This window comes from Tachyglossus aculeatus, chromosome 3 (assembly GCF_015852505.1).
Source record: "Tachyglossus aculeatus isolate mTacAcu1 chromosome 3, mTacAcu1.pri, whole genome shotgun sequence".
NCBI classification, from domain to species: domain Eukaryota; kingdom Metazoa; phylum Chordata; class Mammalia; order Monotremata; family Tachyglossidae; genus Tachyglossus; species Tachyglossus aculeatus.
Window position 1 is genome coordinate 49,046,282 of NC_052068.1, and position 26,217 is coordinate 49,072,498.

The 26,217-nt window shown below is 45.0% G+C and overlaps 1 protein-coding gene and 1 non-coding gene across 2 annotated transcripts in view; both read right to left on the reverse strand.

Annotated features, from left to right (window-relative positions):
* Positions 1–4,872, reverse strand: part of LOC119925208 (solute carrier family 22 member 15-like) — a 77,732-nt gene extending 72,860 nt beyond the window's left edge. Inside the window, exon 1 of the mRNA XM_038743301.1 lies at positions 4,789–4,872. Coding sequence (XP_038599229.1) covers positions 4,789–4,872 — 84 coding nt within the window. The remainder of the gene's footprint in view (positions 1–4,788) is intronic.
* Positions 4,873–20,661: 15,789 nt separating this feature from the next.
* Positions 20,662–20,734, reverse strand: TRNAF-GAA. Its single transcript has one exon. It is a non-coding gene; the product is annotated as a tRNA-Phe (tRNA).
* Between the last annotated feature and the right edge of the window lie 5,483 nt (positions 20,735–26,217).

Genomic DNA, 26,217 nt, shown 5'->3' on the forward strand with positions numbered 1-26,217 from the left:
AGTGCAGACTACTCTTGCCCTCACAGATCTAACATGAAAAGTCTCCAGCATGGAAGCCTGCCCTGAAGCCTAAAGTGAACTTCTTCTACAACTGCCCTAGGCATTCGATTCTTCTCTTAGAGTACTTGTCGTTGCTCTTCATCACCTTGCCCCTTCCTACCTCACCTTCCTTCTCTACCTCTACATCCCACATGGCACACTCCGCTCCTCTGGTGCCACTGTTCCTCGATCTCGCCTGTCTCACCGCCAATCCCTGGTCCACGGCCCTACCTCTAGCCTGGAACGCCCTCCCTCCTGAAATCCGCCAATCACTCTTCCCCCCCCTTCAAAGTCCTACTGAAGATGCACCTCCTCCAAGAGGCCTTCCCAGGCTAAGTCCCCTTTTCCTCAGCTCTACGTCACCTCATTCATTCATTCAATCATATTTATTGAGCGCTTACTGTGTGCAGAGCACTGTACTATGCGCTTGGGAAGTTCAAGTCAGCAACATATAGAGCCGGTCCCTACCCAACAACGGGCTCACAGTCTAGAAGGGGGAGACAGCGTGGCTCAGTGCAAAGAACCTGGGCTTGGAGTCGGAGGTCATGGGTGACATGTGTGACTTTGGGCAAGTCACTTAACTTCTCTGGGCCTCAGTTCCCTCATCTGTAAAATGGGGATTAAGACTGTGAGCCCCCTGTGGGAAAACCTGATCATCTTGTATCCCAGCGGTTAGAACAGGGCTTTGCACATAGTAAGCGCTTAATAAATGCCATCATTATTATAACAAAACAAAACATGTAGACAGGTGTCAAAATCTTCAGAACAAATAGAATTATATGCACATCATTAACAAAATAAATAGAATAGTAAATATGTACAAGTAAAATAAATAGAGTAATAAATCTGTACAAATACATACAAGTGCTGTGGGGAGGGGAAGGAGGTAGGGCAGTGGGGATGGGGAGGACAGGAAAAAGGGGGCTCAGTCTGGGAAGGCCTCCTGGGCCCTCCCTGCCCCACAGCACGTATGTATATATGTATCTATAATTTTATTTCCTTATATTGATGCCTATTTACTTGTACTGATGTCTGTTCCCGCCCCCCATCCCCCAAACTGTGAGGCTGTTGTGGGCAGGGATTGTCTCTCTTTATTGCTTATTGTACTTTCCAAGAGCTTAATATAGTGCTCTGCACACAGTAAGTGCTCAATAAATACGACTGAATGAATGAATGAATGCTCGTCCACCACCACCATCACTTCTGGGGGGAGTGGTTAAGTAAGGAGTCTCTCCCATACCTGCAGAACCACCCCTTTTGAGCCCCCTCAATCAATGATATTTACTGAGGGCTTACTGTGTGCGGAGTACTGTACTGTTTGGAAGAGTACAGTACAATAGAGTTGGTAGACATGTTCCCTGTCCATTAGCAATTGTCTAGAGGGGGAGACAGTCATTAAAGTAAATTCCCTGCTTGGAGGCCAAACCTCTGGCCCTCTGAAATACAGCAAGCGAGATGAACCTGGAGAATATTTCTGAATATTTGGAGGACACTTTAGTCCTAAAATCCTGGAGCAAAGTGACCACAGCCAAGCAGAAAAGAAAAAAAAAATAATTACTTTGGGTTACCTCAATCCTTCTCTGAACTGTATCAAAACCACCATGGACTTTTGCAAATTTCCCAACTAAAATGAATGACAGAATCATGGCTGCTACTGCCTCCAGAAGGTCTGAATGTTAAAACTGATACATAATGGACTGAAATGACACTCTTTCTACTAGAATTCCAGCTTTACCTCCTGGGAGCTTCCCATATTCATTCTTGTTGATCCACATTGCCACATGGAGGAAAACTGATGAGCTCAAAATGATTTCTCCCTGCATTATCCCAAATCGTAAACTTGGAGTAGGATCAACCAGTATCTTGCTAAAAGGGCAGATGGTTTCAAAATGCTGGACTCTGTGACTGAACTCCTACACCCTTCCTGCTTCTAGCCAGAGCATAAGCAATTCATCATTTAGAACCTGGCATAATCCCCCTTTTTCAGCATTTAAAAAAAAATAAGCCACAACACTCCCTTTCATATGACGCTGTACATTCTGCATTTTGGTCTTTCATCTCTTTCTGGGGTATTTCTTGTTCTCTGGATTGGGGAGAGGCCCTGGTTGAAAAATCCGTTGCATTAAGCACTGTTGGGCCTCTCAGACAACGAAAAACAGGGATTGCCCTCTCCCTGAATACACAAACCCAAAGGAAACTACTTAACTGTCGGCTCAGTTCCTTCAAAATCCCTAAGGTTTTAAAAAGCATTGTTGCTTTAGAGACATTCATTCATTCATTCAATAGTATTTATTGAGCGCTTACTGTACAGAGCTTAGTACAGAGCACTGTACTAAGCGCTTGGGAAGTACAAGTTGGGAACATATAGAGACAGTCCCTACCCAACAGCAGGCTCACAGTCTAGAAGGGGGAGACAGACAACAAAACAAAACATATTAACAAAATTAATAGAACAGTAAATATGTACAAGTAAAATAAATAGAGTAATAAATCTGTACAAATATATATACAGGTGCTGTGGGGAGGGGGAGGAGGTAGGGCGGTGGGATGGGGAGGGGGAGAGGAAGGAGGGGGCTGGGTGATATTTACATGTGTATATTTAGATCATCATCAATCGTATTTATTGAGCACTTACTATGTGCAGAGCACTGTACTAAGCGCTTGGGAAGTACAAGTTGGGAACATATACAGACGGTCCCTACCCAACAGCGGGCTCACAGTCTAGAAGGGGGAGACAGACAACAAAATAAAACATATTAACAAAATAAATAGAACAGTAAATATGTACAAGTAAAATAAATAGAGTAATAAATCTGTACAAATATATATACAGGTGCTGTGGGGAGGGGGAGGAGGTAGGGCGGTGGGATGGGGAGGGGGAGAGGAAGGAGGGGGCTGGGTGATACATTTACATGTGTATATTTAGATCATCATCAATCGTATTTATTGAGCACTTACTATGTGCAGAGCACTGTACTAAGCGCTTGGGAAGTACAAATTGGCAACATATAGAGACAGTTCCTACCCAACAGTGGGCTCACAGTCTAAATGTGCTTAAGATGTGCTTAAGGAGGGTCTATATACAAGGGATTGCTATTTTGGTACTTGAATTCCAGGGAATAGGCCTGAAGTACACCCAAGGACTGGAAATTACTTATCACAACCAGATGTACCGAAGCACTTACAGGTTCTCTGGTATTTCAATACAAAAGGAATCTGGAAAGTGAGATGGGTTTGGGATAAGCTCCGGTAGCTCAAAGGGCAGCTGCAGCACCTTTCCAGATGGGGAGGTCGGCATGAAAGAGAAGAGGGGCTTCCTAGGCTGGGACCCCTGAAGGCCCAAGATCCTCTACCCACGGCTGGCTCCCGGAGTCACTTTCCAAGGGGGCATTTATAGGGGTGGAGACGGGCGTGGGGTGCCGGGTGCTTCTGCCAAAGCACTACTATCCAGTAACAGCCAACAGAGAAAATTCTTCTTGTTGGGTCCCAGAAGCAGAGGCCAAATAGTGCTACTGAAGCAGGGAGGATACAATTAGCGAGGTTGTTTTTCCTCCCTTTCTTGCTTTCCTCTTTAATACGCTAGTCCCATCTCCAAAATCCTCCTCCCTAGTCCTGGCACACTGCGTGGAAAACCACGCACCCCGAGAGGGAGTGGCACCCAGGAGGGAGGAGGATGTGAGGACGTGGAAGAGGAGGAGGATGTGGGGGAGAAGAAAGAGGGAAGAAGATGAATCAATCAATCGTATTTATTGAGCGCTTACTGTGTGCAGAGCACTGTATTAAGCACTTGGGAAGTACAAGTTGGCAACATATAGAGACAGTCCCTACCCAACAGTGGGCTCACAGTCTGAAAGGGGGAGACGGAGAACAAAACCAAACATACTAACAAAATAAAATAAATAGAATAGATATGTCCAAGTAAAATAGAGTAATAAATATGTACAAACATATAGACATATATACAGGTGCTATGGGGAAGGGAAGGAGGTAAGATGGGGGGATGGAGGGGGGACGAGGGGGAGAGGAAGGAAGGGGCTCAGTCTGGGAAGGCCTCCTGGAGGAGGTGAGCTCTCAGCAGGGCCTTGAAGGGAGGAATCAATCAATTGTATTTATTGAGCGCTTACTGTGTGCAGAGCACTGTACTAAGCGCTTGGGAAGTACAAGTTGGCAACATATAGAGACAGTCCCTACCCAACAGTGGGCTCACAGTCTAAAAGGGGAAGAGAGCTAGCTTGGCGGATGAGCAGAGGGAGGGCATTCCAGGCCCGGGAGTCGATGGCGGGACAGGCGAGAACGAGGCACGGTGAGGAGTAGAAGGGAAAAAAGGAGAGGAGGAGGGACAAGGGGAGAGGAAAAGAGCCCGCTGTGGGTAGGAACCGTCTCTATATGTTGCCGACTTGTACTTCCCAAGCGGTTAGTCCAGTGCTCTGCACACAGTAAGCGTTCAATAAATACGATTGAATGAATGAGGAAGAGAGAGAGAGGAGGACGAGGGAGAGGAGAAGGAGGGAAGAGGAGGAAAATGAAGAGAGAGGGAAAGGGAGGGAAAAGGAGGGAGAGGAAGGAAAAGGAGGAGGGGAGGGAGGAGGGAGGAGAGGCTGAAGGGGCGTCCCCCGGAGGAGTTTGGGGCTCGGCGGGCGGAGCAGGAAGCCCGAAGCGGGGGTGGGGGGGGGGGGGGTGCCGGGGAGGGGAACGGGAGGGAGGAGGGGCCGCCGCTCTTTTCTCCCGCCTCGGTGCCGGTGCCGGTACCTGGAGCAGCACCAGGAAGGCCGTCAGGCGCTGCTGGCAGCGGCCGAACTCCCCCGCGGCGCTGAAGGCCCCGTCCAGCTCCATCCGGCCCGGCTGAACGGGGGGCCTGGGCGGGCGGGGCGGATGGAGCGCCCTCCTGCGGCTCGGCCTCGGGCGGCGGCGGAGGAGGGGGAGGAGGGGAAGGAGGGGGAGGAGGGGAAGGAGGGGGAGGAGGGGAAGGAGGGGGAGGAGGGGAAGGAGCCGCCCTCCAGCAGCCCGCGGGCGGTCTCGGTTTCCATGACAACCGCGGGCTCTCCCCGCCCCCGCCCCCGCCGCCAGATGGGATTCCTCCGCGGGCCCCCTGTGCGCCCTGCCCCCCGCCCCCGCCCTGGAGCCGAATAAAAGCCACGAGAGCAGCCTGGCTCCGTGGAGAGAGTCCGGGTTGGAGAATTAGAGGTCGTGGGTTCGAGTTCCGGCTCCGTCACTTGTCAAATGTGTGTGACTTTGGGCAAGTCGCTTCTCTGTGCCTCAGTTACCTCATCTGTAAAATGGGGACTGAGACTGTGAGCCCCATGAGGGACAACCTGATAATCCTGTAGCCTCCCCAGCGCTTAGAACAGTGCTTTGCACATAGTAAGCGCTTAATAAATGCCATTATTATTATTATTATTGTCAGCTGTGTGACTTTGGGCATGTCGCTTAACTTCTCTGGACCTCAGTTACCTCATCTGTAAAATGGGGATGAAGACTGTGAGCCCCAAGAGGGACAACCTGATAACCTTGTATCCCCCCCACCAGCACTTAGAACAGTGTTTCTCCCCCTTTTAGACTGTGAGCCCACTGTTGGGTAGGGACTGTCTCTATATGTTGCCAATTTGTACTTCCCAAGTGCTTAGTACAGTGCTCTGCACATAGTAAGCGCTCAATAAATACGATTGATGATGATGATGATGATGTTTCGCACATAGTATGCGCTTAACAAATGCCATAAAAAGAAAAAGAGAGCCGCGGCCCACGGGCCTCCGGACACAGACTTTCCAGACCGGGCACCAGACTGGGGACCCTTCGCCCCCCCCCCCCCCCCCAACCATCCATCCATCCCGGACACACATACGTGTGTGTGTGCGTCACAGAGACACACTTACATATACATACAGACACACACACGGGGACCTTCCCACCCAACGTGCAACGGGATACAGAAGGGTGTTTCTAATTTGGGAGGATTTTGCTTTTGCTTTGGGAAAACGTACCCAGGAAACGCCGATGCCCGGTGGCTCCCCAAGGCCTCGAGGGGAGGTGGGGCTGTGATGTAGTAATAATAATAATAATGATGGTATTTATTGATGATGATGACATTTGTTAAGTGCTTACTATGTGCCTAGCACTGTTCTAAGCACAGAGGGTAGATAAAGGGTTATGAGGTTGTCCCACGTGGGGCTCACAGTCTTCACCCACGTTTTACAGATAAGGGAACTGAGGCACAGAGAAGTTAAGCGACTTGTCTAACATCACATAGCTGACAAGTGGAGCAGAATTTGAACCCACAACCCCTGACTCCCAAGCCCATGCTCTTTTCCACTAAGCCATGCTGTGTAATAATAATAATAATAATGATGATGATGGCATTTGTTAAGCGCTTACTATGTGCAAAGCAGTGTTCAAAGCACTCGGGGGGATACAAGGTGATCACGTTGTCCCACATGGGGCTCACAGTGTTAATCCCCATTTTATATATGAGGTAACTGAGGCTCAGAGAAGTTAAGTGACTTGCCCAAGGTCACACAGCAGACGTGAGGTAGCCGGAATTAGAACCCATGACCTCTGTCTCCCAAGCCTGTTCTCCTTCCACTGAGCCGCGCTGCTTCTCCTGACGGCCGGGCTGCCTGCCTACCCCTTTCTTTCATTCATTCAATCATATTTATGTAGTGCTTAATGTGTGCAGGGCACTGTACTAAGCGCTTGGAAAGTACATTTCGGCCACAAATAGAGGCAATCCCTGCCCATAGCGGGCTCCCACAGCGCTGCTGAGCAAAGCGGCCAGGCTTTCTCTCTGCAGCTCATCACCCCTGGAATGGGCTTCAGTTAGACATGCTATTAAAGAAGGAATAGCATCTGTAGTGGGGAGGAAAGAAGGCTCATCTTCAATCTTTCCCATCTCTCTAGAAGCCAGACATTCAGAAAGCCAGCCTTTCTGTGGCAGATTAAGTTTTGACATCTGAGGGGGGCAGTGTTGCCTCTTGCGCCACAGCTAGACCTATTGAAAATTGAAACCACTCACCACTATTCAAAATCGTGCCAAGCATCTGGCTTAAATCAACGGAAGAAATTCAGCATTCATAACGAAAGCCCCCTTCTCAATTCACCCCCAATGTCTCGGCAGCACCTAAGGGACCGAGCAAAGGGTTCACTCTCCTTTGGCTCCTAGTAAAGCGTTAAGATCCGAACCCCACCAGATGGGCTACAGATGGGGTTTCTGCATATCCTGTCTTCGCTGGTGCTGTTATTTCTAAGTGGTTGTTTATATTGAAACTCGCTTTCTTTCCAGTTAGGTTCTGGATGTGGAGGTTGATTTTTGTGTTTCTAAAGCCTGTGTATGCACGTGCCTTTCTCTGTCTACTGTCTACATCCTCCATGGGACCCAGGGATAGTAAAGGGTAACTGGGTAAAGCCAGTTTATGGGTTGCTTTCTCAGTGGTGCAGGCCAAACCACATTTCCGCTCCTCAGTTCCCAACCGCCTGTTTCAAGCAGTATTCCAAAAGCAAGCAGGGACGGGACAGTGGTATCCGTCTAGGTCTGCAAAGGGAAACACTTCAGGGCCTTTACCCGGGGTAAGTAACCTTGCTTTCTCCTTCGCCAGTGGCCTCTGCAATCCTCTGTTCTTGGAGGCTAGCCAACAGTCTGTCTGGTGGAGGACTAAGGAGGGTTGTTAATTAGAGAGAGACCATAAACCTCTCTGTCAAAGAGGGCATGTGACCTTCCCTTCAAGTCTAAACAATAAGGCTAGCAAATTGTGCAGACCGAACGCAGTGCTGGAGTGCTGCACATTCCTGAAATAGGACCACGATGAAGGAGAGGCTTAAGGGGTTACCATAGTTCTGCTCTCAGAGTTTCAGGAATGGCCACTCCCACTTCCCCAGAACATGTTTCAATTACTCTCCTCAATCCATTTAAAGAGGAGCTGCTTGGAAAAAGAAAGCTTTGTGCCACTTAAATGAGGAAGCAATTATTGCCTGATGCAGCCCAGTGTTCACTCAGACTGTTGGGTCAAATGTCAGTCTGACCTTGAGTGACTCCACTTTGCACATTTCAGGATGTCCCCTCTTTGTTGGGAATTATTCCTTCCAGCCTACTCTGCGTTTTGACTGAAGGCTTTTCTACTAAGGTCACCAATCTGGGGAATGGCTATACCCTGTGGGGGTGGGGGGGAGGGTTCTTCTTTCTTTTAAAGTTGCATTTATTAAGCACTTACTATGTGCCAAGCATTCTTCTACAAACTGGTATAGATACAAGATAATCAGGTTGGGCAGAGTCACTGTCATACATGGGGCTCAAAGACTAAGTATTGAACCCCCATTTCACAGTTGAGGAAACAGAGGCACAGAGAAGTGACATGACTTACCCAAGGTCACAGAGCAGGCAAGTGGCAGAAGCAGGATTAGACTGTGCTTTGTTCTCACCTGTCCAGCAATCGACCCCTGGCCCACATCCTACCTCTGGCCTGTCAACCTACGAATCAAGCAAAAACTCCTCACTCAGCTTCAAGGCTCTCCATCACCTCGCACCTTCCTACCTCACCTCCCTCCTCTCCTTCTACAGCCCAGCCCACACTCTGCACTCCTCTGCTGCTAACCTCCTCAATGTACCTCGTTCTTGCCTGTCCCGCCGTCCACCCCCAGCCCACGTCCTTCCCCTGGCCTGGAATGCCCTCCCCCCCACCACATCCACCAAGTATATCTCTTCCTCCTTTCAAAGCCCTACTGAGAGCTCATCTCCTCCAGGAGGCCTTCCCAGACTGAGCCCCCTTTTTCCTCTCCTCCTCTTCATCCCCTCCGCCCTACCTCCTTCCCCTCCCCCCAGCACTTGTATATATATTTGTACAGATTTATTACTCTCTTTATTTTACCAGTACATATTTACTATTCTATTTATTTTGTTAATGATGTGCATATAGCTTTAATTCTATTTGTTCTGACGATTTTGACACTTGTCTACATGTTTTGTTTTATTGTCTGTCTCCCCCTTCAAGACTGTGAGCCCACTGTTGGGTAGGGACCGTCTCTATATGTTGCTGACTTGTACTTCCCAAGCGCTTAGTACAGTGCTCTGCTCACAGTAAGTGCTCAATAAATACGATTGAATGAATGAATGAATGGAATGCCCTCCCTCCTCAAATCCGCCAAACTAGCACACTTTCCCCCTTCAAAGCCCTACTAAAAGCTCACCTCCTCCAGGAGGCCTTCCCAGATTAAGCCCCCCTTTTCCTCTGCTCCTCCACCCCTCCCCATCGCCCCAACTTCCTCTCTCTGCTCTACCCCCCTCCCTGCCCCACAGCACTTGTGTGTATATATGTACATATTTATAATTCTATTTATTTCACTAATGATGTGTATATATCTATAATTCTATTTATTTATTTTGATGCCGGTTTACTTGTTTTGCTGTCTGAAACTCCCCCTTCTAGACTGTGAGCCTGTTTGTGGGCAGGGATTGTCTCTGTTGCTGAATTGTACTTTCCAAGCGCTTAGTACAGTGCTCTGCACACAGTAAGCACTCAATAAGTATGATTGAATGAATGAATGAATGAACCCAGGTCCTTTAGGCTCATGCTCTTTCTACTAGGCCACGCTGCTTTCCTCATCTAATTTAGGAGGTAAACTCTTTGAGAGCAGGGGCAGGGTGATTTTTCATTTTGGGGGCTACAGTGTTTAGCTTTCTAAAGTGTAGTGTCATTTAAAAATGATCTTTTGCAATATTACTCCCAGGCCTCTTACCATGCAGATCTTCCCTCTCTTATGCACAGAGGTCCAGAGTTCAGTTTCCAAACCCCTTCTCCATCTACTCCCACGTCCCTGTGTGTGCCTCAAAGCCGATTTTAACCTTATTCAAAACATATGAAAATATGAATCTAAAATCCTACTCTCACGAACCTTCAGCAGCCTGTCAGCTGTCAGATACATCATCATGATTTTACTCAGTACATCAAAGGCTCAGATACACCTTGTGAGTAAAAAAAAAAAATCCTTGAAGAGTTTTTTGCATCACTTTCTTTGGCTTAATTCCATCATTAAATGCCCAGTACTGAAACAGAACACTTAAAATCGTCTCCTTGTAAATGGGGGATAAAAGGAAAGGTTTACAAGGTGTGATTGGAAAGGAGGAAACAATGTACCAAATGCTGGAGGAAAGGAAAGAGTTCCCAAGAGAGGGCTACCTCCCTTGACTCTGCCACATCCTGTCTTTCACTCTCTCATTTCAACTTTCCTGTTTACTTTAGCTAATAATTGATAGTCAACTATTTGTCTTCCTCTTCCTTTGCCCTAAACTATCTTCTTCCATTATCCCTTCACTGAAGCTAGCCCTCCCCTTCAAATTTTATCTCCCAATTTTGAATACGCTGCCCCTAAAAACTCTATTTTCAAAAAAATTTCCCTTCTCTTGATACCTACATTTTCTGAACCATGAGTATGTCATACAGAATAAAATTTTTTCTATGATCCCGTGATAAGCAGTGAGAATAGCATTCCTCTGTTTCTTCATTTTTCAAAGTGTATTGATACAGAATCTCTCCTATTTGACTAATTTTACCAAAAAGAAAATGTTTACAATCCATTAAGTATTACTTTTCAAGCTCAGCTATAGAAGGGTGACACTCACTGGTCTAATGCAATCCAGTGCTCCTTCGATCCTATAACTTCATTTCCAAAATTTAAATAGCCAAATGGTGATTTTATTACGTAGAATAAAGTTAAATAAACCCAAAGGACAACATACAGTGTTTACTTATCACCTCGTTATAATTACAATAATACTTTATAAAACATGTTAAAGCTAACCCTTTACTGACTCTAAAAATAAAGTTACAACTATTAGAAATTCTTTTAGAATTCCCCATTCTCCCTCTCCTCCCTCCTCACCAGTCGGTAAATCTATACTTGCTGTTTAAGATACAAAAAACCTTGACTGGCCTAGGGGACCCAGGGTTCAAAAACAAACTTGGAAATCTTGTAGAGCAATCAAAAAATGTTGCCTGTAAAGCAAAACTGGTGCAAAATCTGATGCACTTTTTAACCCGTGGAGCTTTGAGAAACTTTGCTTTAAGCAAAAATTAAAGTTATGTGGAAAAGAAAGCCAAGGTGAAAGTGAAAAGATGTGTTCTCATTCTGATTCTTGCCAAAAAGCTGACAGTAGAAACCTAGCAAAAGATGAATTGTGATTATAAAAGAAAAGAAATTACAAAATATTGTTCTACTCACTTCTCATTCCTCTAAACCCTCCAATAATTATCCAAGTCTCACCTCAATAAGAAACTCCTGACTATAGAACTTGTCACTCAATCAGCTCTCTCCTACTTATCCACTTTCTCCTGCTTCATCCCAGCTCCCACACTTTGTTCCTCTCAAGGTAGCCTAGTCTCTCCCATTGACAACTTATTGCTGGCACCCACCCCCCTGGCCTGGAACTCTCTCCCTTTCCCTACATACCTGCCGATATCTACAAAATAGGGAGGGGCACATTCCTCAAGCATTGAAACAAACTTTTCTTTCTCAATGTATGGACCACTAAGGAAATATCCCAGGATCTCAAAGATGCCACCACCATCACCATCTTCAAGAAGAAAAACCTAAGCCCAGACTCTAGCAATAATGGAGATATCTCATTACTTTCTGTTGTCAGCAAGATCTTAGTCAGAGTCCTCCTGGATCAACTATTAAAGAATATCACCCACTGAAAACTCCCAGAATCACACTTTGGCTTCAGACCACAGATTGGCACGGTGACATGATATGTGCTATACACATCACTGATGAGAGAAGTGCAGGGAGCAACCACAAGACCTAAGCTCAGTTTTCATAGATTTTACTTAAAAATTTGATACCATCCGTATCCCTCTAGACTGTAAACTCGTTATGGGCAGGGAATGTATCTCCTAATTCTGTTGTACTATGTACAGTGCACATAAGAAGCCCTTGATAAATACAATTGATTTAGATCTGGGCTCCAGAAATCACTAAACAAATTTGGCAGCTCTGAAGAATTAATCACAGAGAAGAGGCATGGCCTAGTTCATTCATTCATTCATTCATTCAATTGTATTTATTGAGTGCTTACTGCATGCAGAGCACTGTACTAAGCTCTTGGAAAGTACAGTTCGGCAACAGATAGAGACAATCCCTACACAACAAGGGGCTCACAGTCTAGAAGGGGGGGAGACAGACAACAAAACAAAACAAGTAGAAAGGTATCAATAGCAACAATACAGATAAATAGAATTATAGATATATACACATCATTAATAAAATAAATAGAATAATAAATATGTAAATATATACACAAGAGCTGTGGGGTGGGGAGGGGGGTAGAGCAGAGGGAGGGAGTAGGTGTGATGGGGAGGGGAGGAGAAGCAGAGGAAAAGAGAGGCTTAGTCTGGGCCTCCTGGAGGAGGTGAGCTCTCAGTAGGGCTTTGAAGGGGGGAAGTGTGCTAGTTTGGTGGATGTGAGGAGGGAGGGCATTCCAGGCCAGAAGTAGGACATAGGCCGGGGTCCATGGTGCGACAGGTGAGAACGAGGCACAGTGAAGAGGTTAGCACCAGAGGAGCGGTTATTTAATACTGTATGAAGAGCTGAAATCGGGAAGTCAAGAGCAAGGAGAGCAGAGGAAACATTTTAAGGACATGGAAAAATGAAACCTCAAACAGTGCTCCATCTCAGCTGGAAACCGCGAGTCAATCTTTTAGACTGTGAGCCCACTGTTGGGTAGGGACTGTCTCTTTATGTTGCCAACTTATACTTCCCAAGCACTTAGTACAGTGTTCTGCACACAGTAAGTGCTCAATAAATACGATTGATTAATTGATTGATTGAGGATAGACCAGCATGATGTTTGCTCTCAAGGAAGGAGTGATGCTTTCCAGCAAAAGTTTTTTAAGTGACAAAGGCAAAAGAAAAGACAGTGCTAGATGATGCGAACACTAAGTATGACAACATGAGGGACAGTCTTTTTGTGTGCACACTGTGGGTGCATTATGAGACTGTAAGTCTCATATTGGACATTTCAGCCACATACACACTTACAGGTGATTTCACCATCAGTCAAATAGAAAGGACAAGTACCATATACTTAACTACATATACTTAAGCGCTATCATGTGACTATTGCTTCTTCCACCTACCTTTAATTTATTTTTAGTGTCTGCCTCTCCTACTATATTATGAACTCCTTGAGGACATGGATCTTGTTATTATTGTTCTTTTCCAAGTGCTTAGTACAGTGCTCGTCATATTAGGTGTTCATTAAATACAATTGATTGGCTTTCTTTAAATCTGTTGTCAAGTTTCTATTGCTATTATGTTACAGTAGGATGTTGGCATTGTGCTGCAATTTATGGAGCTGTCCTTTGTTTCAAAGATGACACAGCTGTCAATGAGATTGCATCCATTAGTTTGACAATCCTCCCAAATTCTAGAGAACAAGAAGGATCAGCTCTGCAGACTCCCAGCGGGCAGATGCTGTAAATCGCAATGTTTTGGAGTTGTTTTTTTGGTATTTTTGATCCATGTAAGCCACTGACTTTCACTTAGCCTTCAAAATATGGACTATATGGTATCCTATGGCATGTCAAAGTATTGCACCATTGTGCTTTTATCTATCTCATCTCAGAAAGGGCTTCTTCTAGGAAGACAGAATCATTTAGAAAAAGGTCATGGTTATTCTGATCTTTTTGTTCAACAGGATCGCTTGATAAACCTGGCAATGACAATCACTCTTCCTGTTCTCAAGACTGGAGACTTGTTTCTTCATAAGCAACCATCTTCAAAAATACATTTTAAAAACATATCCTGCCTAGATCTTGATAGCTGTTCAACATTTCAAGGCTAGTATGCTGATGGAAGTTGAGAATGGCAGAATGCTTTCCAGTGAACAAAGAGCCAGTACAAATCTCCTTGACATGATTTGTGTATCAGATCTGACATGAATACTTCTCTACAAGGACAGTGATCTTCTATGCTTTGAGAAAAAACTGAATCATAGGACTATAGCTTCACCTATATTTTTCAGATTCTGTAGAATGTAAGCTTATTTGCTAAAGAATTCTCAATACATTAGATAACTGTTATTACACAAATCAACATGGATCCACCATTTAGTAGTAGTAATAATATTTATTATCAATCAATGGTATTTACCGAGAGCTAACTAGGTACTAAACTGTAGGAGAGTACATGTAGATGGGAATTACACCCAGTCCTTTTCCCTGGGGGCGGGGGGGGGGGCCTAAAACCTTAGGGTATAAGGGCAAGAAGGGACCAGAAATGATGAAACAATAAAGCACAAAACAGCAAATACACAACATAAAAAAAATCAGTAGGGTGCAGTGAGTAGAGGAGCAGAATTTCAGAGTCCAAGGCCTACATAGCCACAGCACCTGTTGTTGCAGCCACCATTTTCCCCCAACTTTTTGTGGAGGTCTCATGCTTTTGATCAAGCTTTTGCCAGAATGAACAAAATAGCAGCAAGAAACTTTGTAAGCTTTAAAAATAAATGGGATTTTTGCACCAAAGCTTCATCATGAGGCAAACAGATTTCCTACATTCAAACAGATGGGACTGCAGAACAGCAATTTTAGGTTTAGATGGATCGGAATTTTGTGTCGGGATGTGAATGTGGAATTTCTGTCTGATGCTTGGGACAGGGATTTCCTATCTACTTTCTGACTCATAGTTCTCATTTGTATAGTCTATCTTGCTTCTACTCAACAAGCCAAAACTAACAACTCAGTTGATTCTTTCGAATATCTGACAAATTTCAGACATTATTTGGATAATTCGGGATTAAAGATTGGCCTCAATCATCCTGATGGTGTTTGTTAAATACTGCACTTTTTGCCTCATACATCTGAAAACCTGAGAGCTGGAATTATTGAGATAAATGGCATGCCATTTTCTTATTCTTCTCTATTACTGTACTGCTGGGTTCTGAAACAGAGTTAACTGTGCCAAATCCAATACTTTATCAACAGAAATCACATGAAACTCGCCTAGTCCACTAGCCTCTAAGCTCCTTGAGGGGAGGGATCTTGTCTACCAACTCTATTATATTATTACTCTCCCAAGTGCTTGTACAATGTTCTGCCCAGAGTAAGGGCTCAATGAATCCCACTGATTGATTGAGAAATGAAAGCATTTTCAAGGGACAGATCCATGCCAGATGATGAGGCATGGGATGACCCTTGGATCAGATCTGGTGTGGAAAATCTCTAGCAGTCAACAGGGTTGGGTCAAATGAAGATTTCAACTGGGAATAGCCAAGCACTACTCTATACAATATCTCCTAAGCTCATCCTGATCCCTTTCCAGTTTCCCAAAGACTTTGAAATGTCTGGTGATGGGAGTTGCCAACTTGTACTTCCCAAGCGCTTAGTACAGTGCTCTGCACACAGTAAGTGCTCAATAAATACGACTGAATGAATGGGAGTAGTCTGAAATTCTGAAAAGAAAAAAATCTAAAAATGCAGGATCTTTACTAACTCACCTGTAATTATAATAATAATAAAGTAGTATTTGTGAAGTGCTTACTGTGTGTCATTCACTGTACTGAGAGCTGGGTTAGGAATAAGTTCATCAGAGCTATAGGGCTAAGTGGGAGAGTATTTATGTATTGATGAGGATATGTACCTTTGTAAAGCCTGTGTTTTTCCAGAGAAAAATTGTAGCTCAGATCACAGAGTACAGGAGACCTTATAACTGCCTCAGTCTTAGTGAGGAAGAGGCAGGGAAGCAGAGCAACTCCAGAAAAAAAAAAAAGCATTACGAGGTTTACAGATCAAAATGAGACAAGAGGCACAAAACACCTTCTAAACAACAGTGCCTCACACAGGTTCAGGAAGATGACCAAGTATTAGTTGGAACAATACCTAACAATATCGACCTTAGGCTCCAGTGAGTCTGGGTCTGATTTTTACAACCAAAGGAAATACCCTTGGAAAGATCAAGTTGTTTTCAACACCATCCACTGCATGGTTTTAGAGCTGAAAGACAAGTACGAACTCAATTTTTGCTTGCACCTTTCCAAACCGTAAATGTTGGGCTTCTAATATGCACTGTTTCCATGCAATTCTCTCCAAGGTTATTAAGTAGTCTGGGAAAGAAAACAGTAACACTGTGCCCCGAAGAATATGGAATGCTGACAGTCCCTTCAAGGAATTTAGGATGAAAATGGAAAATAGGATTCTGCTGGGAACTCTGCCACTTTCCCACCACAACTCCCAAAATCTCTTCTCCCAACATGCCTTATGCACGTCAGAATGTGGGATTTAGGCTGCAAATGCATGCCTCGGGGCCTCGCTCTCTCCACCAGACTGAGCAAATCTAACCCAGTGCTTGTTAACTTCCAATTGCAACATATGGGTTTTTGGTGTTCTCTTCTGCTGGAAAGCCATATTGTCTCCCAGGGATCATGCCCTGGCCCTTCTCCACATCACCACGGAGCCTCCATCCTGGCCTACCTTGCACCACCCCAGGAGGACAGAGGAAAGCAGCCGCAGCCTGGCGCCACCTCCACAAAATCTCAGACAGGCTGTGGCAGCTGCTGTGGTTGGGGTCACCGAGGTTGCGGTTGTGTTTTGTGGACTCTGAGACGTGAGAAGCCTTGAATTCTGCTCCTCTTGCCTCAGCACCCTACAGATCCTTGTTCTTATGTATTTGTCTAAGTCTTCATGTTGTCTTATGGTTTTCATCTCTCTTTATATGCCTTTTTCCAGTCTCATTTTCCCCACATTATATTTTGAGATTGTGAGGGCCAGGGACCACGTCAGATTCCCAACTGTGTATTCTAACGCAGTGCTTAGTTCAGTATTCTGCACACAGCAAGTCCAACTGTGTGACTTTGGGCAAGCCACTTAACTTCTCTGTGCCTCAGTTCCCTCATCTGTAAAATGGGGATGAAGACTGTGAACCCCCTGTGGGACAATCTGATCACCTTGTAACTTCCCCAGTGCTTAGAACAGTGCTTTGCACATAGTAAGTGCTTAATAAATGCCATCATTATCATTATTATTACTACTACTACTCCATTGCCTTGCTCCCTCCACCTCACCTCGCTTCTCTCCTTCTATAACCCAGCCCACATACTTCGCTCCTCTGGTGCTAACCTTCTCACTATGCCTCCATCTCGCCTGCCTCGTCGCCGACCCCTGGCCCATGTCCTATCTCTGGCCTGGAATGCCCTCCCTCCTCAAATCCACCTGACAATTACTCTCCCCCTTTCAAAACCTTATTAAAGGCTCATCTTCTCCATCAGAGGGTACAAATCCAAGCACCAGGGGAATGCCTCTGTAGAAGATGTAATTTTAATGAGCTTTGAAGGTGGGGAGAGTGGTGGTCTATTAGATATGTAGGGAGAGGAAGTTCCAGGCCAAAGGAAAATGTGAGCAAGGGGTTGGCCGGGAGCTCAAGGTATAGTGAGTAGATTGGCTTTAGAGGAGCTGAGTGAGCAAGCTAGGTTGTTAGAAAATCAGGGAGGTAGGATTGGGGAGGGCAAAGTGATTGAGTACTTTAAAGCCAATAGTTGGGAGTTTCTGTTTGATGTGCAGGTGGATGGGCAAACACTGGAGGTTCTTGAAGAGTGGGCAAGTCATTTAACTTCTCTACCTCAGTTTCCTCATCTGTAAAATGGAGATTAAGTCTGTGAGCCCCTTGTGGGACAAGGACTGTGTGCAGCCTGATTACCTGGTTTCCACCCCAGTGACTGGCATATAGAAGCACTCAATAAATATCATTGTTTAGTTCATTGAATTGAAATGTAAAGACACAACCATTTCCAGAGCCATCTTTGACAAAGAAGCAAACTAAGACATTGCCTAGGGCACTACTGGGGATAGGGGTGACTGTTCTCTCAGACATGCACTTCTGGTTTTGGGATTCCTTTGCTAGGTCCTGGTTTTTCTGGTGGAGAACCTATGCAATATTCCTAGCCGATGACGTGAATGACCCGTGCTAAAGTGCTAGTCCCCGGGTACTTTAAAATAGGGAGATGAGAGGATAGGCAGATAAGGAGTCCCTCAGGCATCAACACGGAATAAAACCATCATCCTCCCTCTTCCTCATTAATAACAATAATTGTAGTATTTCATTCATTCAATCGTATTTGAGTGCTTATTGTGTGCAGAGTACTGTACTAAGCGCTTGGGAAGTACAAATCGGCAACGTATAGAGACGGCCCCTACCCAACAATGGGCTCATAGTCTTATAACATGCTTATGAGGTGCTGCAGAAGTGGAGGTGGCACCAATGGTGAGGAACTGACTACGCACTTACTGTGTACAGAGCAGTGTACTAAGCAGTGGGAAAAAATACCCAGGAGAGAATTTGACAGTTTCTGTCCCTCAGGGTGAGCGTGGATCCCATGAGGTGCAGGATGAGTTTTCCTTAATGTGCTTACTATGTGCCTGGCACCGTGCTAAGTGCTGGGGTGGATACAAGCAAATCAAGTTGGACACAGTCCCGCCTCTTGTGGGGCTCACAGTCTCAATTCCCATTTTACAGATGAAGTAACAGAGGCACAGAGAAGTGAAGTGACTTGCCCAAGGTCACACAGCAAACAAATGGCAGAGCCAGAATTAGAACACATGGCTTCTGACTCACAGACCTATGCTCTATACATTATGCCATACTGTTTCTTACCTCAATTACTCCTCAGAAGTGAAGCCCCCAAAACAGAGAGGTACTTATCTATATGGTGGCTGGAATGTGGGGAGTACAGGCAGGCCTCAGAGGGTGTTTCCCAGTGGGGGTGAATTTAGATGAAGCTCCTTTTTACGAAGGCGGCCTTCCACTTTGGGTCACTAGCAGGGGAGAGGTCATGAGAGTCAGCAAAGGAATGGGCAGGGAAACTGGAAGTGACTAGAAAAATTTAGCATTCCACTGTTAGTTGCTGAATTGGGATCTACTGTACTTAGGCAGAGAACTCAAGATGGTAGTCACTGTCAATCAACAATATTTATTGAGTGCTTACTGTGTGCAGAGCACTGAACGACATGCTTGGGAGAGTACAAAAGAGTGGTAGACATGTTCCCTGCCCATAAAGAGCTTATTAGTATTTTAATGTCTGTCTCCCTCACTAAATTGTAAACTTCTTGAGGATACGGGGGCACAACTCTATTGTACTCTTCCGAGTACTTAGTACAGTACTCTGCACAGTTTGGCTCAATAAATACCACTGATTGAGAACAAACGTTATTTGGAGAAAGCAGCTGGTCCATAATTGCTTCCTGAATCCCATTCCCAGGTGAAGGATACAGGTGACAATCTTTTGTCTCTAATGGGACAGTTACGTGGCTCGACTCTTCTCAGCCATAATGAACACACAATTTTTCACCTTTTTAGTGAAAGCCAGGATGGTTGTTTGGGACTATCTCACTGGCTTCAGAAGAAATATTTTCTTCCTCAGGAATCCGAAGTACAAGGTTTTTTTTATGTCTCACCATATGCCGAAGTTTGCATGGGGACTGAGGAATGAAGGATGAAGGGCAGCTGAAGGCTGGGCTGCTCCTTCAAACAATCTATCAAAAATCTTTCTTAAGCAACTGCTGTGTGTAGAGCAATGTATTAAGTGCTTGGGAGAATACAAAAGAATAAGCATCCTCAAGGAGCTTATTATCCAGGAGTGGAGACAGACCCTAAAAATCAATTGTGGGCAGAGAACAAGTCAGCCAACTCTGTTGTATTCTCCCAAGTGCTTAATGTAGAACTCTGCATATAATAATGATGGCATTTGTTAAGCACTTACTATGTGCAAAGCACTGTTCTAAGTAAGCATTCAATAAATACCATTGATGATTATGATAGGAGGGAGTAATAAAGATTTGTGCATGAGTGTTTCCAGAGTGGGTGAAAACCCAACTGCTTAAAAGGTGTGGAAGTGGCTGTTGGGGGATATAAAGTGGCAGATGAGATACTAATTGGGGAAGGCCTCCTGGAGGAGATCAATTGATCACTGGTATTTACTGAGTGCTTGCTTCCTGCAGAGCCCTGTACTCAGTGGTAGGGAGAGTATAATACCATTGGTAGACATAATTCCTGCTTTTAAAAAGCTTCCATTCTAATGAGGAGTTTACTTGATAGTACAGAGGCTGTGTTCTGGGGAGAATAATAATGATGGTATTTGTTAAGTGTTTACTTTGTGCCAGGCACTATGCTAAGTGCTGGGGTGGATAGGAGCAAATCAAGTTGGACACAGTCTCATCCCTTGAGGGGCTTAAAGTCTCAATCCCCATTTTACAGATAACAGAGGCACAGAGAAGTGAAGTGACTTGCCCGAGGTCACAGAGCAGACAAGTGGCATTGTCAGGATTAGAACCCATGACCTTCTAACCCCCAGACTTGTGATCTATCCACTAGGCCATGCGGCTTAGAAAAATTAATCAAGGAAAGCTTCCTGGAGGAGGGGGAATTTTAGAACAACTCTGATGATGGGAAGAGCTGTGGTCCGTCTTATGTAAGAGGAGGGAGTTCCAAGTGTGGGGAATCAATCAATCAATCATATTTATTGAGCGCTTACTGTGTGCAGAGCACTGTATTAAGCGCTTGGGAAGTACAAGTTGGAAAAAATGAGTGAACCGAAACGTTTTCTCTGCCTTCGGAGAAAGGATTTTCTGAGATGTAAAAACATAGATGTGCCGAAACCCGGGATCGAACCAGGGACCTTTAGATCTTCAGTCTAACGCTCTCCCAACTGAGCTATTTCGGGAAGGTGTCAGCCATGGAATACATGAGAGTGGGACACAGTAAGTAGGTTGGCAAGCAAGGAATGAAGTGTGCGAGCTGGGATGTCGTGGAAGACGAGTGGGGAATGGAGTGAGGAGTGAACTGACAGAGGGCCTGGGAGTCAGAGGGACTTGAGAAGCAACATGGCCTAGTGGATAGAGCACGGATTTGGGAGTCAGAAGGACCTAGATTCTAATCCCAGCTCTGCCACTTGTCTGCTGGGTGACCTTGGGCAAGTACGCGTGGCTCAGTGGAAAGAACACGGACTTTGAAGTCAGAGGTCATGGGTTCAAATTCCAGCCTGCCAACTGCCAGCTGTGAGACTTTGGGCAAGTCACTTAACTTCTCTGGGGATTAAAACTGGGGATTAAAATGGGGATTAAAACTGTGAGCCCCCCGTGGGACAACCTGATCACCTTGTAACCTCCCCAGCACTTAAAACATCGCTTTGCACAAAGTAAGTGCTTAATAAATGCCATTATAAGTCACTTCACTTCCTTATGCCTCAGGTCCCTCATCTGTCAAATGGGGATTAAGCCTGGAAGCCCCATGTGGGACATGGACTGTGTCCAACCTGATTACCTTGTAACTACCCCAGCACTTAAAACAGTTTCTGGCTCATAATAAGTGCTTAACAAATACTGCTTTTTTAACTGGACAGAATGCAGCATTCATTCAAAGCCCCCCTAAAAGCAGCGTGGCTTAGCAGAAAGAGCCAGGGCTTGGGAGTCAGAGGTCGTGGGTTCTAATTCCACCTCCACCACTTGTCAGCTGTGTGACTTTGGGCAAGTCACTTCACTTCTCTAGGCCTCAGTTCCCTCATCTGTAGAATGTGGATTAAGACCGTGAGCCCCACGTGGGGCAACCTGATTACCTTGTATTTACCTCAGCGCTTAGAACAGTGCTTGGCACATAGTAAGCGCTTAACAAATATCAACATTATTATTATTATTATTAAAATCTCATCTCCTCCAAGCCTTCCCTGCTTGGACGGAAGCAGGGAATCATAGAAACCCACCAGCCATCGCCAGCCCACATGCACTTCTTATATCTATCCTGAACACTCATTTATATGTAATTGTGCATTCATTTGCTTGCTTAGATTGCTTAGATTACTGTTTATGTAGATATTTTAATGGCTGCTTACCCATTATAGTGCAAGATCCTTGTCGGCAGGGAACATGTCACTTCTTTTGGCAGGGAACGTGTCACTTCTCAGTTCTGTACATCACAAGCACTTTGGTACAGTGCATTATCCCCAGGTGGGAGCTCAACAAATACTATTAGGAATACCATTGGTTGTCATTTGCATTTCTACAGTTTTCTTTATCCATCTACAGTCCTCTAAATTCTGTGGAACAGGGATTGTATTGGATCTGTATGTTTGTATCCACCCCAGCTCTTATAACCCGGTGCTTAATAATTGCCATAAGCAGCTAAGAGCAGCAACTGCAGCTCAGACTGCCTCAGCTTCTAGACTGACAAGGAATGAAATGTTAAATCAACTCACCTGTAAAATAAAGGTAAAGAGAGGGCTGCTACTTGCCACAGGTTAAGAGTCAGATGTTAGATACCAGTGTTGCTTTCAATTATAGTTCAAAGGCATAACCTCAAGGGACCCATGACATGCATAGACTTCTAGACTGTGAGCCGGCTGTTGGGTAGGGACCGTCTCTATATGTTGCCAACTTGTACTTCCCAAGCGCTTAGTACAGTGCTCTGCCCACAGTAAGCGCTCAATAAATGCGTTTGAATGAATGAATAGACTCATTCACCCTCTCAGGTTTTCTCCACACAATGATAATTAGCCCAAGGGTGAGGTTAGGTGACTATTTAGAAACCAAGTACACAGGAATCTCGACCAGAGGATAGACCAGTCCTTGAATATGGGTTGCAAATGCCAGAATCCCTCAAGGCTTTGGGAATCTTCATTCATTCATTCATTCAATCGTATTTATTGAGCGCTTGCTGTGTGCAAAGCACTGCTCTAAGCGCTTGGGAAGTACAAGTTGGTAACATATAGAGCCAGTCCCTACCCAACGACGGATTTGTTCATTCAATTGTATTTATTGAGTACGTACTGTGTACAGAGCACTGTACAAAGTGCTTGGGAAAGTACAATACAACAGTAAGTAGTGACATTCCCTGCCCACAAAGAGTTTACAGTCTAGAGGGGGAGGAGACAGACATCAATACAATTAAATAAAATTACAGACATGTGCATAAGTGCTATGGGGCTTGGAGGGGAGAAAAGCAAAGGGAGCAAGTCAGGGAGTAGGAGATGAAGAAAAGGGGGGATTACGAGTGGAGAAAAAGAGTGAAAGACGAGTGGGGAAAAAGAGTGAGGAGCAATCTGACAGAGGGTCTGGGAGCCGGAGGGACTTGAGAAGCAGCATGGCCTAGTGGATAAAGCATGGATTTGGGAGTCAGAAGGACCTGGATTCTAATCCCAGCTCTGTCATTTGTCTGCTGGGTGACCTTGGGCAAGTCACTTCACTTCCCTATGCCTCAGGTCCCTCATCTGTTAAATGGGGATTATGTCTGGATGCCCCATGTGGGACATGGACTGTGTCCAACCCGATTACCTTGTAACTACCCCATAACTTAAAACAGTACCTGGCTCATAAGGCCTCTAGGAGCAGGGGGGTGGGCTCTGATTTATCCAGAGTACAGACAAAGATTATTTAAGGTCAGAGAGGAGTTCCAGCCCTGGCTCACTAGAGCTCCCAGTTGCATCACAAGACTGAACTCCTTATCTTCCCGCCCAAACCCTGTCCTCTCCCTGACTTTCCCATCACTGTAGACAGCACTACCATCCTTCCAGTCTCACAAGACCGCAACTTTGGTGTCATCCTCGACTCCGCTCTCTCGTTCACCCCACACATCCAATCCGTCACCAAAGCCTGCCGGTCTCACCTCCACAACATTGCCAAGATCTGCCCTTTCCTCTCCATCCAAACCGCTCCCTTGCTGGTTCAATCTCTCATCCTATCTCGACTGGATTACTGCATCATTCTCCTCTCTGATCTCCCATCCTCCTGTCTCTCACCACTTCAGTCTATACTTCACTCTGCTGCCCGGATCATCTTTGTGCAGAAACACTCTGGGCATGTTACTCCCTTCCTCAAAAATCTCCAATGGCTGCCTGTCAACCTACGAATCAAGCAAGAACTCCTCACTCTCGGCTTCAAGGCTCTCCATCACTTCACCCCCTCCTACCTCACCTCCCTTCTCTCCCTCTACAGCCCAGCCCGCACCCTCTGCTCCTCTGCCACTAACTTCCTCACTGTACCTTGTTCTCGCCTGTCCCATCGACCCCTGGCCCACGCCCTTCCCCTGGCCTGGAATGCCCTCCCTCCACACATCTGCCAAGCTAGCTCTCTTCCTCCCTTCAAAGCCCTACTGAGAACTCACCTCCTCCAGGAGGCCTTACCAGACTGAGCCCCCTTTTTCCTCTCCTCTTCCCCATCCCCCCGCCCTACCTCCTTCCTTTCCCCACAGCACTTGTATATATATTTGTACAGATTTATTACTCTATTTTACTTGTACATATTTACTATTCTATTTATTTTGCTAATGATGTGCGTATAGCTTTAATTCTATTTGTTCTGACAATTTTGACACCTGTTTACATGTTTTGTTTTGTTGTCTGTCTCCCCCTTCTAGACTGTGAGCCCATTGTTGGGTAGGGACCGTCTCTATGTGTTGCCGACTTGTACTTCCCAAGCACTTAGTACAGTGCTCTGCACACAGTAAGCGCTCAATAAATACGGTTGAATGGATGAATGAATGAAATACAAGGCCAGGAGTATTTGCTCAGACCACAGTTTGGGCTAAATCACGGCAGATGTGAAACAAACACCACTTTGTATCAATTCTAAGTCTTTCACCTACCAAATGTGGGTTTTTACTCCCATGTCTTTTCATCTAAGAATCAAAGGGGACGGTTTTGAGAGTAAAACGATTATTATTCTGCCCTATAGATAGTATTCCTGGCATTATTTTTGCTGTTTCATGTGGGTGTAGGGTAACACAAGGGTTTATCTCATGGCCAAGCCCCAGGAGCTTCCAATGCCAGTCACGGGCTGTCAGACATTACTCCATTTGTGACTCTGAATAATCTCTTTCTTGTACTCCTGCTATAGAGCAGTGCCTAACAAGTAGCTCTTTTTTGCTGCTTTGATTTGGAAACAGGTGATCAGATCCCTTCATTCCCTCCTTCTGCTCTTTGGAAGAGCAAACTGCTACTACTACTAATAATAATTATGGTACCTATTAAGTGCTTACTATGTACCAAGCACTGTTCTAAGTGCGGGAGTGGATTCATTCACTCATTCATTCAATCATATTTATTGAGCACTTACTGTGTGCAGAGCACTGTACTATGCATTTGGAAGACTGTGATACAACAATAAACCATCAAATTCCCTGCCCACAATGATTTTATAGTCTGAGGGTTGGGGGGGGGCGGGGGGTAGTCAGGTTGGACACAGTCCCTGTCCCACATGGGGCTCAAAGTCTTAATCCCCATTTTAATGATGAGGTAACTGAAGCCAGAAAGTTAAATGACTTACCCAAGGTCACACAGTGGAAAAGTGGCAGAGTCGGGATTATAATTTATGTCCTTCTGACTCCCAGGCCAGTGCTCTATCCACTAATCAATCAATCGTATTTATTGAGCACTTACTGTGTGCAGTGCACTGTACTAAGCACTTGGGAAGTACAAGTTGGCAACATATACAGACAGTCCCTACACAACAGTGGGCTAAGCCACTGGATCCAGTGGATGAAAACAAATATATATATATATATATATATATGTATATATATATATACACATATATATATGTGTGTGTGTGTATATATATATATGTATATATATATATATATATATATATATATATATTTCAAAGGAAAGAAAGAGAATTACTTCTCATTTTCTACTTTTAAACTACTGCAGATCCAGGAGAGAACTAAAAGGGACTGCAGTAAGGCAGAGGCGAAGAGCATCCTTTTGACGGAATGGCACCTTTTGTAAAGCATCTCTGCAGGTCCAAGGTAGGCAAAAGAGATAGGTGTAATAACAATAATAATAATTGTGGTCTTTGTTAAGCACTTACTGTGTGTCAAGCACTGTTCTAAGCACTGGGGGTAGACACAAGTTAATTAGATCCAACAACAGCCCCTGTTCTACCTGGGGCTCACAGTCTAACTAATCAATCAAAGGTATTTATTGAGCATTTAGTGTGTGTAGAACACTGTATTAAACACTTGGAAGAGTACAAAGTCACTGGGGGCTCAGGGAAATTTACTCTATACTTAACAAGACTTTCCTTTCCTGTTTTTGACAGAAAACAACCAATGGAAGATGGCACTCTTCCCAGGCTCCAAAAGATGAGGAAGACTTTAGGTTGGGAGGGTAGCAGGGACTAGGCAGAGGAACAGAGATGGTGGGCAGCAAGCCCT